Source organism: Tyto alba, unplaced genomic scaffold (genome assembly GCF_018691265.1).
Source record: "Tyto alba isolate M040663 unplaced genomic scaffold, T.alba_DEE_v4.0 Super-Scaffold_27, whole genome shotgun sequence".
NCBI classification, from domain to species: domain Eukaryota; kingdom Metazoa; phylum Chordata; class Aves; order Strigiformes; family Tytonidae; genus Tyto; species Tyto alba.
This window is the reverse complement of record NW_024881301.1, coordinates 24,052,702-24,064,853: the sequence shown is the minus strand read 5'-3', so window position 1 is coordinate 24,064,853 and position 12,152 is coordinate 24,052,702. Positions and strand designations below refer to the sequence as shown.

At 36.9% G+C, this 12,152-nt stretch overlaps 1 protein-coding gene across 1 annotated transcript in view; it reads left to right on the top strand.

Annotated features, from left to right (window-relative positions):
• Window positions 1-12,152, top strand: part of GABBR2 (gamma-aminobutyric acid type B receptor subunit 2) — a 484,167-nt gene that overhangs the window by 224,086 nt on the left and 247,929 nt on the right. The window contains exons 4-5 of the mRNA XM_042798101.1: window positions 1,639-1,740; window positions 8,335-8,400. Coding sequence (XP_042654035.1) covers window positions 1,639-1,740; window positions 8,335-8,400 — 168 coding nt within the window. The remainder of the gene's footprint in view (window positions 1-1,638; window positions 1,741-8,334; window positions 8,401-12,152) is intronic.

Here is a 12,152-nt window from a genome sequence, read left to right as displayed (position 1 = left end):
CCTCTTTTTTACAAAAAAAAATGTGTTGCTATCTAAAACAGTTAAGCAGCATGCCAAAAAAAAATACTAGTTGCACGGTAAACATAAAATCGGAATACACCCAAAAGACACACTAATATGCATGGGCTGGGAGGATGCTTACAATCATATGTTAAAGAAAGGCTGAAAGATTACTGAAGAGATGAGTTTGTCTTAAAAATTAGATGCCAGCAGAATGCAGAAGTCTCATCTGTGACCTTTTGTATCTCATTGCATCCCCTTGCTTTTACTGTATACCTAGACATGAGTGTGATAGACTTTCAGCAGAGAAAACTAGCGATAGATGGGTCTTATTTTTGCATGGATAAAATGTCTTCTTATTATATAAACGTCATGATTATTTCAGTTCAAATGAAGATGTTCCTACTTCTGAAGGACAGATATCACTGCTTCTTTACTTGATCATGTCACTGTATATCGACTTTCAGATTGTTTTGAATGGACTGTGCTTCTCTCAAAGGAGATCAAGGAAAATGGAAGTTAGGAGGGAGATTTAAAATGTGTAACTCCAATGACCCATAAAAAGGGTCATTGGAAAGTATCTACATAGGATTTATAGGCTTCTAAATTTTCCTGTTTAGTATCTCATATATTTCTCTTCCATGTACTGTATTTTATGTGTTTGCACTTAAGATACCTGTTTTACACTGTGGTTTGCTTCTCCTATTTCTGTTCTAATAAACAAATAAAAAAGACAATCGGTGCAGTGAATGCAATCATGATTTTATTCAATTAAAATCAGAGTGCTGCTCTCTTCATTTCAGTATGTAACCATGTTATATACAGTTAAAATTATTTTTGTTCATCTGTTAGGAATAGTAATGTGAAACTCTGGTTTTACAGTCACGTAGCTAGAGGAAAGCGAGTAGTGATTAAGACAGAAAACCTTGAAGTAGTATATGGGAAAAAAAACTAAATCTGTAAAACAGATTGCTTTATATGCATCTGGCTTTTTTGTGCTATTAGGCATCTCAGAGAGGGCAGAGTCTTGCCTCTATAAAAAAATAGGTGAGAAAATCTGTTGGCACATGGTTGCGTGTTTCACCTTTAAGCAAACCATACCACTCACTGCCCCTTAAGATGCATGGTCTAAGAAAGGGGGAGAGCACAGAGGAGTTCATTAAGCTTTACCAATCCTTAACTGATGTAAATTAAGATGTGCTGACTCATGCTAGGACCAGCTGACAGTGGTTTCAAATCAGTACTCAGCACTGCAAATATTTAAGAGTTTCAGTGATGAGTCTCTTCCCCTTATACAGTCACAAACATCACTTTGGCTGCAAGAAAGCTTTTGGTCTTAACAGCACTGGAAATACACAAGAATTGTCCACCTTCATGATGCAAAATGGGAGCCCACTTTGAACTTTTCATCACACATAGTAAACCTCCTTATGTAGTACAGCCATTGATAGTAGATTATGGTCATAAAAAAATAGTGCCTTGATTAGATTTTAGGTGAAATGAAAAAAAAAAAAAAAAGTGGGTGAATATATCATTGTCGAGATCATTGCTTGTCATTAAAGTGATAAATATAGTCCATCTACTTCCTTCTCACTGAGTCTCAGTTCACTAGTTTGCCTTTTTCTCAACTTCTGACAGGTGAGGAATGATCTGACTGGTGTCCTGTATGGTGAAGACATCGAAATTTCAGATACGGAGAGTTTCTCCAATGATCCTTGCACAAGTGTAAAGAAGCTTAAGGTATGTGTGGCTCTTTGAGGAATAAAGAGAAAATGGTGATTATGTCATGCCATTTGTTTTAATTTTTTTTTCTATGAAGAAGCCTAATAAAACAAAATTTGCATAAGAATTATATACTACTAAATTCCTTTGCATAATAAGGTCCAAAAATGATATTTGAGTGCCTAGTCCTGCTCAAGTCAATGAATGTCTGTGCATATAGTAAATATTTTTATAGCTCCTGATAGGGACACTAAGTAAAACAAGTTATTGCTGGCTTAATGTTTGTACCTAAAGTACCAGTCTTAGTGATATGCATGTGAAGACTCCTGAGGTTTGGAACCAGAACACTTTTAAGGTAAACTACCATGTAGCAAAGGTGCTGATCATCTTTCCATTAGCTTCATTACACATTTTAGATTGAATTATTTTCTTATATCATCTGCATTATTTCATATGAATCATAGGAAAAAGAAGGAAAAATAAGTTTGATTGCAGAATAATTTATCACTCTTTTCTTATTATAATGATTTATTAGGTTCCTGGCATCTCATAAAATTAAAACTATATTTTAGCATTACCGTGAGGTGCAACCAACAATAAACTAGACATAGGACATATAAATCTTAAACTGCATATGAACATGAAGAAATGATTGAACAGCAAAAGAAAGCACTTTTAAATGGTGACAATCAAATCATTGCTGGCATCAAATACGTGTTACACACAATCAGAGCCACAATCATGCAAATGCTTAAATATGTATAAAACAGGTTAAAAAAAAAAAACCTAATAAACTGAATGGTATTAAAAAACTGAAATTAAAGCAGGGATATCAACCTGTATAAGACTAGAAGACTACTGAAGCTAACTGAAATAGGTCTGAAACATGGTAAACTAAGCGTGCTTTATTATTCCCACAGTCTAGAGATGCAAGCCTGAATGTTTAAAGTATAAATAGGTAAAGATTATGTTTATAGGAAGCCATTTGTGTCTGTCCAGTCTAAGCCAGTTTGCATTTTCTGTCTGGATTCGAAAAGACTCTAGTATGTATTGTCAGTGAAGTCCACATTTTTGACAAGGTCTTTAACCCCTGGCATCAGAATTCTAACAATGCTTAAGGCAGAGCTATTTAAACAAATGGATGATGCAATAACAAGAAAAAATGCATATAAGCATGTATATTTAGGCTGAAGGTTAGAAGAAGCAATGAGATTCTAGCCTTCCTGTACATCAATAACATGTTGTTTGTTTTATAGGAAAGACCAGAAGACCAACAAACAATATATTAAAGTTACCTCTTGATTTCTTCTTCAAAACAAATTACTATAACAATAAATAAGCAATTATCTAGACAATCACTTATACTTAACAGGAATATAAGGTTACTTTTCCTTAGGTACATATGTCAGGCACAATTTAGCTATCCAGCTGTAAAAATATTAATTCCTTTCTTCAAGATGTAAACCTAATATGGATAAACTGATCTCTACTTACTGTACTTGTGATTCAAATAGCCATAAAATAGCTTTTATTTTCATAAACAGTTTAAGTTAATGAAAATCATGGTTATGCAATACAAAATAGAAATATCTGATATGATTTGCAAAAATACATATTTTATATTTTTCCTAGCAACACCTTAGTTTTTACTGCATTGAATCCAGCCTCTTTGAATCGCAGTTGGAAAATAAATTTAGGCTTAAGGATATCTTTAAAACTCATTTTTATGTTCAGAGAAAGAGATATTGGAGGATGTGCATTTGTACATCAACTGTTTAAAAATTCTAAGCATGCACAGTCATTAACACTTCTGCTTCCAACTTTCTTGTATCTTGCATGTATTACAAAAGAATGGCAATACATGAATTCTAATCCAATGAAACAGTTTCCATCTGATTTCTCAAATACAGTAGGTGTTTGGGATACTGACCGAACACAATCTCTCATTCTAACAGTCAGGTTAATTAAATTTTAAAATTTTGGGCCATGAAAATGTTTTGATGCGACCTCAGTCTGAGTGACACGCACACTAACATAGACATCAGCAAGTTTTGCCAGCATGTTATGATGGTGGCAGCTGACATCCTCCAGTTCACCTTCGCCATCAGTGATTCCATAGCCATGGTCAGAGGCTTGTCTATAGTTCTTCAAGTGGACATCCAGGCATTTAAAAGGCAGGACATGTGGATACCTCTATTGACAAAGTTACCCAGCTTTGAGTAGATTTATTGATAACATCTTGACTGTCAGATACATGGTAGAGAATAAGACAGAGTATCTGAGCTGTTCAATTTAGATATTTCATAAAGAGCCTGCCAAGACATTGACTTTTCCTGGCAGATGAGATATTGTAGCAATCCTTCTCTGGAAAGCTGTGTAATACAACATTGTGGTGTTATTCATTAGAAATGAGACAGATTAAAGTCTGATCACAGAAGGGAGGCTCTGCAGGCTGGAAAAAAAAAAAAAAACTAACTGCCCGTTCCAGCATAATGTGCGTCACTCAAAAACTCTGAAAAGACTAAAGAGTGCCTCATATCTGAAGCTGTTAGAAATGGCAGTGGAGAAGACAAGTTGTTCTTCATCCCTCAGTGGAGCATCTTAGATGTCTTGATCCTCTCTGTCTTCAGGGTTTATACTACTCAACTGCCAGTAGTACCAAAGACACTTTTTAGTGGATGAATAATATCCTCACCTGTATGAAAGAAATAAGGAAGCAAGAGAGTCATTCATTTTTGAGGCTGTGTTATAGTCTTCATTTATAAAACATGTTTTTGTGGAGAGTCTGCCTCAACTGCGGGTAAATGAAATGTAACTGTTCTTCATTTTCTTGTTTGAACTTTAGTCCATATGGGAACATATGTATTGCTTACTGAGGGACAAAGCTTAAATGCTGATACTGCTACTCTAATCTCTGAGAAGAGTAAATATGACAGCTCACCATCTGGCAAATGGTCTAAACATTGGTCTTTTTATATAAGTGCAGTTTTGGGAGTTGCCTTCCCCCTGGGATGTTTTTAATCATCTCATAGATCACCTGCCTGGTTCCATGAATTAAAAACTCTTCTGTCAAATACGCTTTAGCTCCATGGAAGTAATTTACAACTCTGTGAGAAAGAGAGAGTACTTGACACTTGCTGGGATCCAGCGGGTGAGTTCTTTGATTCCTACAAGAGAGTTGCACTGTGTTAACTTACATCAGTCCCTTTACATCAGTCCCACAAGGGCAGATGTAAAGGAATAGTATATCCTTGCCAGGAAATCATACTGGTTGATAGTCACTTGATGGTGTGACTGAAGGGGGAAAAAAATTATGCCCCAGTAAGTGTCTGATGTATCTCTTTGTATGAGGCGATAATGTGGACATATATCCTGACCCATGAGCGCTGACATGAACTCAGCTCTGATAAACTTCAGTGCAGACTTCATTATCCATACAGATAAAATCTCTGTAAGGGATTTTGCCTATGTCCAGTTGCATGAATTTGAAGCTTCTTTGTCTCTGATGCAGGACAGAGCCAGCAAACTGAAGCCTGGCATCAGATGGATATAGGCTTATTTGCTATCTTGAATGCAATTCTTCAGAAGCAAATTTGGGAAAAATGTGGAAGGGGACACAAAAATCAGAGTTGGAGAGAAAGAGTCATACTGAGGAGTGCGTCATTGCACAGAGGAAAAATGTAATGTGTGGAAGAGGAAAAGCTTTTGTATATATTTTCCTAAATTAGTTCCTTCTACATGTGTTCTAACATACAATTCTTCGGTTACATGATTGTGTACTAAATTTTCCACTTTCTTTAACTGGAAGCCATAAAACCCCAGGCACTGCATCTCACAACGTTGTATTGATACCTGCGTGGTTATAAACAGGAAGAATCTTTTATGATTTTCCCATACATGACTAATTAACTGGAACTATATATTATATTCTTAATGATGCAACTTCATGAAGCTGGACAAAGAAGATATTCAGCCATATTTTCACTGTCAGCTTGACCCTGTGATCCCATACTCTACACTTAACCCAGCAACATCCCTGTTCCATTCTGGATCTTCATCCCAGCCTGAAGTTCTTTTCTTATTCAATGCTATGTTCTGCTTCTGTGATTTCTCATCTCCATCTGAGTACCTTTGCCTAGATTGTTGTTCCATTGTCTTCCAGGCTTAATTTCTGAGATGGCATTTGTCCTAACAGTAATTATTTGTCAAGCTTCCTGTTTGCCATACTCTTGAAAAGTCCTAATTCTCCCTCCCTAGCTTCTTATTCAATAATGGGCTCAAAGCCTACTACTACCTCCCCAGCTGTTTGCTCCATCTTTGCCTAAAAAGTGCAAGTACTCATTACCCAAATTCCTTATTGGGTCTTTCCCTCCTTCTCATGTGCCATTTTTTTCTCTCACTGGATCCTGCCTCAAGTCATTTATTTACTGACTCTCAGCATTATCTTCTTGGATCCATCTCTGGCCAGTACAGACCATATGTGGATTGTGATTCTCCTCACCCCTCAAAGGGTTAATACCTGGACAGATGTGGGGTGGAACTGAGGATTCACATTTCTGTCAGAGAAACCTTTTTCAAGATGAGTTTCTTGTGTGCCTGTTTGCCTGCATGCCTGTTGACTAAAGGAATTTTAGAGCCACATACTCACATGGCTGAATGTACAAGACTTGAGTCTGAGTGCTATTGCCAAACTGATTGCGTAAAGACATTAGTATAAGACAGTCCTAGTAGACAGTAGAGTTATTGAAATGAGATAGGATATTTCTGAGAAAAAAAGAAACAAACCAGGGTGGGCAACACAGTTCTTGTAGTGCTTTACAGTAAAAGAATAGTCACTGTGGGACATGTAGGCTGGTTGACGTGATAATCAGGTGGAAGCAAGGTTTTAAGGCAGGGAACCACACACCACAGACACTACAACTTCAGCATGAAGGCTGTTGCACAGCCAGCAGGCAGTGTTGCTGCACATGCACTATAGGGTTATTCTCTGCACCCTGAATACAGTCTCTGGTGCTCATAAACTATAAGGCTGCACATCTTCTGTTTTGTTTGTTTGTTTGTTTGTTTTTAAATTGCTTCTCATTTTATAAAATGAAAAGGAATTTATTCAATTTTAAATTTGATAGTTAGGTGCTGTGTCATTTATTTTTTAACCAAGCTTTGCTACTCTTTTTTTTCAAATACTAAATCTGCATTTTTATGTTCAGAGAGGCCAAGAGAATCAGAGTTGGAGTTACAAGAGTAACCAAAATTATTTTTTAAATGTGAAAAACAGAAATAACGGATGAGAGGGGGGTTTTTGTTACATAATCCCTAAATCTATTTATTGTCCTTTAAAAAAAACTGTAATACTATTGCTGTAGTTTGTGTAATTTATTTGTTTAGTTTCATGTGACCTTGTTAGTTTTGTGCAAGAAGAATCTAATCCGCTTCGATAAGATTTACATTACTTTATCAATCTGTAGCTAAATATAAAACTAAAGAGAAACAGGCTTACTGAAAATGCACAGGATCAGAATGAGCAAAGCATATTACATTCTTTTTGACTTTAACCATGCTAAGAGTGATACTAATTTTATGCATTTAATTGCAGAAGCATTCTAGTATCTTTTTGCACTGTCCATCCTAATATTTTCTGTTGAACAAGAAATAAACATTGAAATCATCTAAACTGAAAATCTTTGATAAATTGATTTAATTAAAACTGAAATGTTTTTCACCACTGAAATTCACACTTAATCATCTGTTTATTTTTTCCTGGGAGAGGGAAAGAGCTACTAGTAATTTTAACCAAGTGTTTTATAAAATAAATTAAAAATTAGATTTACTCAAGTTTTTGATGAGAACTCAGCTTTTGTGTGAAATAAAAGGTAATACTAAGTCATAAAAAGCTGTCTGTTCTATGTTTTATAAATGTTTGAAGCAATTTTTCACATGAGAAAAAAGCTAGCTCTGTTCCTGAAGAAATATTTTCCTGCATATGCTCCTGAATTCAGGAATATTTTCTTAATATTTCTCTAAGTATGAAAGTAAAATGATCTCTTTTGACTTCAGTCAAAGATTCTTAAAGTGTGATGATTTTTTTTTAATGTGTGGAGGTGGGAGGAGGAGAGGAGGTATTGACAATGTGTTACAGTGACTGTAGAGAAGATGTTGTATGAGTAAAACCCTTAAAAATTGCTAAAGCGGGCATAATGTCAAGGCTTTTTATCACACAAGTCTCCAGTCTCTCAACTTTACAGCATTAGTTCATGTAAGCAGTGAAAAGCATGTATTTTCAGCTGCTTTTAATATGCAAAATTTTAAAAGATATCTTGCAAGATAGAATATTTGATATTTCAGTATTATAGAATAGTAATATTTGAGAAGATAAACATTATAGATTTGTTCTCAGTGCTATTGCTTAATCATTGTCTTCAAACACCTCAGCTGATCTCTCTTGCAGTATTTCAAGTTCTTGAACTTCTAGAAAAGGGAATAGTTTTGAAATAATTTTGCTGTCTGCAGCTGTAATCTCTGCTAACTCTCTACATGATTTGAATGGCCAACTGAAGTGGTTTCTGGAAAGGCTGTGACTGTATTTAACTGCCACATATTTTATTTGATTTGCAGGGTAATGATGTTCGGATAATCCTTGGCCAGTTTGATGAGGAAATGGCTGTGAAAGTCTTCTGCTGTGTAAGTAAATATATTTAATTGCATATTAGGATAAAGAATGCGTTACATTTGAATAAAAAAGAATTTGAACATAAACATTTCTTTATAGGGTTCAGCTGCCAAGGTTTATATCTTAAAGAGATGTTACACATGCTTAGCTCCATTTCTCTTTCAATAAAATACTTTGTACTTGACCTCAGTGTAATTTAGGTGTGGACTGCACGGTTAGCTGCTTCTCATTGCTTTCCTATCTGGGAATTAAATGCCAAATCAAGCTTGAGCAATTCTCTTCATGTCAGATCCAGGGAAGCACTTGTATATGTAGCAGCAGATACAGAGATATGCAAGATTTGAGTGTTGTCCAAGAGGTGTGTTCTGACGGTAATGTCTGCATGCATGTATGTGGCTTTCCATGTTTTGCTTTGAAAGAGTAAGGAATTCAAGCAGTTCCTATACATGCTAACTAAGCAACCCTAATCATTTCTGGTACTCAAAATGTTGCTAATTCTACTGTTGTCATTCTCTTCTGACTGCTGTACATCTTACATGTTTTACATGAAAGCAAATATTAGTTTGTAAAAAATAAAGTTTTTTGAATTAAAAGAAATGTAGTAAGACCAGCATACATAAAATTCCCTATCCTCACCATTTGTTTGTGTGTGTGAATGTGCTGCAAACATGCACAGTATGATTGTCATTGAAAGTAGTGGGATTAAGAGTGGGTCCTTATCTGTACTTGCTCACAAAAAAAAAAAAAAATCCTAAACAGGCAGATTTTAGTGACCTAAATTTTGCATTGGTATTGAATTCTTAGTCTAAATAACCAGATTAATCCTGTATGAGCCAAGAACACAATAAATATAATGGAAAAGCAATAATTAGATCATCTAAATTTCAGAGGGTGTTTTTTAGTGTTCACCTAAAGATACAGGTACCTATCCAAGCAAAGAAAGGAAAGGCAGTAGTTAAAAATTTGAGTGCTACACGTGCCTCAGACACATGTTGGCTCATAATCGGCAGCTGTCCCAGTTGGCGGCAAAATTTGGAAGACCACATTTGGAAGGAACAAAATCTGTTTGCATCCAAAAGGAAATGGAAAGTATTATTTTCTTTTTCATTCTTCTCATCTCTGGTAGGTCTTTGTATGTAGATGTTTTTATTCCAGCATTTACGTTGGATTGACAGAGATAATCTCCCTTTTTTCCATTTCTGGAAGAAAGAATGGTCCTTCTGTGGTCCAGCTCCTCCTTGGATCTCTTGTGGTTGGTCTGCGTTTCCCCAGCTGAAGGGTCCTGGTCAGAACTCTCTTCCAATCCAACATTAGACAAGAGATTGGCCTTGCTTATGCCACTGCCCATAGTATCTAGTTGCCTTTCTTTACAATTCTTTTCCAAGTCTGTGTGACTTTGTCCTGGTTGGGGCTGGCCTAGAGCTCCCGTGGGTCTGGCAGCGGGAGGAGCTGCAGCGCCCTGAGACCCCAGGGGCTCCCCAGGGCCCAGTGCCCTCACCTGTGTGCGGGGGCGGGGGGAGCACAGCTGGAGGGCTGGGCCCCGATTGGCCGATATCCCGTGTCATGTGACATTGTGCTCACCATATAAAGGCAGGAGTGGGCTGGGAGGGGCTCTCACTTCTGGGAGTGTGGCTGTGGGGCCTTTGTGTTTGGGATGGCTGGCCGGGAGGTGAGCAGCTGTGTTGTACATTACCCGCTGATCCTGCTGTCAGCGTGTTGTTCTGTCACTGTTATTGAACTGTTTTTATCTCAAACCGTGAGTCTCCCTTTGCCCCTCCGATTCCCTCCCTGTTCCCAAGTGGGGGGAGGGTGGGTGAGCGGCTGCGGGGCGTTTAGCTGCTGACCAGGCTCAAACTATGACAGCCTTTGAGGCCCCTCCTAGAAGTCCTCAGAGGTTAAGGGTGTCCTCTTGTCCAAACCACTCTAGTCTGAAGGATTTCAAGTGGGGGATGTCTCTTCCACACAAACGCCCACTGCAGCTTTCTGCAGTAACGGTTTGTGACTAACATGGGAAGTGTGTATAACTCAGAGTGGCTTAAAGAGTGAAGGCTGCTTCTAAAGTACATTAGCATAAAAAATAATAAGATGGATTTTTGTGGAGCCTGGAGAAATATGAGAGGTCATGTATTTATGCCTGTATAAATGTATTTATATGAGAGTTTCAACAGGAGACTGAATGCATGAAGGGGCAATTCAAAGTAGGCCATTTATATATTAATGCACTACAGTATGTCTGCAAGCTTGTTATTAGACATAAAATATATTGTTGACTCATGGACTCCTACAGTTATGTGTTTAAGAGCACAGTAATTTAGAATTGTCAAATTCTTTAACCCCTTTTCTCAGGTGTATCTTCAGACAGGTTCCACTTGTGGTTCCCTGATGTCAGCCAGAGAAAGGCTTTGAGTTTGTTAAAGGAAAGTGGTATTGTACTAGTGCAAGATATTTATTTTTTCTTTTTCTGATTTTGGTTATAACCAGAATATTATTTGCCATTGATTTATGTAGGTGGGAAAATCTTTAAAGTCTGCCTCAGTTTTCTGTCTGGATTCAACTGTCATATGCTGTGAGGTTTCCTCAGGACATCCATTGGAGTTTATATAGAATCATAGAATCATTTAGGTTAGAAAAGACCTTTAAGGTCATTGAGTCCAACTGTTAACCTAACACTGCCAAGTCCCACTGAAGCATGTCCCTATGTGCCACATCTACATATCTTTTAAATACCTCCAGGGATGACGACTCAACCACTTTGCTGGGCAGGCTGTTCCAGTGCTTGACAACCCTTTCAGTGAGGAAAGTTTTCCTAATAGCCAATCCAGACCTTCCCTGGAGAAACTTGAGGCCATTTCCTCTCATCCTATCACTTGTTACCTGGGAAGAGAGACTAACACCCACCTTGCTATAGCTTCCTTACAGGTAGTTGTCAAGAGTGATAAGGTCTCCCCTTGAGCCTCCTTTTTTCCAGGCTAAACAACCTTGGTTCCCTCAGCCACTCCTCATAAGACTTGTGTTCTAGAGCTTTCACCAGCTTCGTTGCCCTTCTTTGGACACAATATGCTCATTTTCATTTTGCCTGTTTATTTCCTCCCCTTCCCTCCCAAACACATGCACAGAAAAGATGCAGAGAACATAACTCAAAGATAAATGGGTTAAAAGATAGTCTAATTCAGTAGCAAACTTTAAAAACATGACAGGACTAATTCAAGCCAAAATGAATGTTAGCAGATGTTTCCTAGGATGATTTAAATAAATGTATTTGTATATAATAAATGTATAAATTCATTTAATACTAGTGTCAAAAAGAGTTAGCAATTTTAATTCTATGGGAAAACTTAGCTTTCTAATGTTTCCACCTCAGTGCGATGAATGTGATATTTTTCATGGAAGAGAAATTAGTGTATTTTGCTCAAAACTTAACACTTCAGCAATCAAAATGGTCAGCTGTGTTGATAGAAATAATATTTTTGTAATTTGAAATTGGATTAACATGAAATTACATCTTCCCAACAAAAACTTCAGTTCTGCAGAAAATTTTATTTAAAAAAAAAAAATGTTAGTGGGATTTTTCCCAACATACGATCTTTAAGCCATTGAGATAATACAGTATAGACATGCACACATCAAGACTGATGCCTAGCTGATACAATTATCTGTCTGAAGACAGTTAAAGAAGATGACTATTTTACATAGGTCATTGCATAAGCTTTAGGTGGCTCTTTTAGTAAACATTTAATAATAACTAAAGCCAGGCTTAATCAGC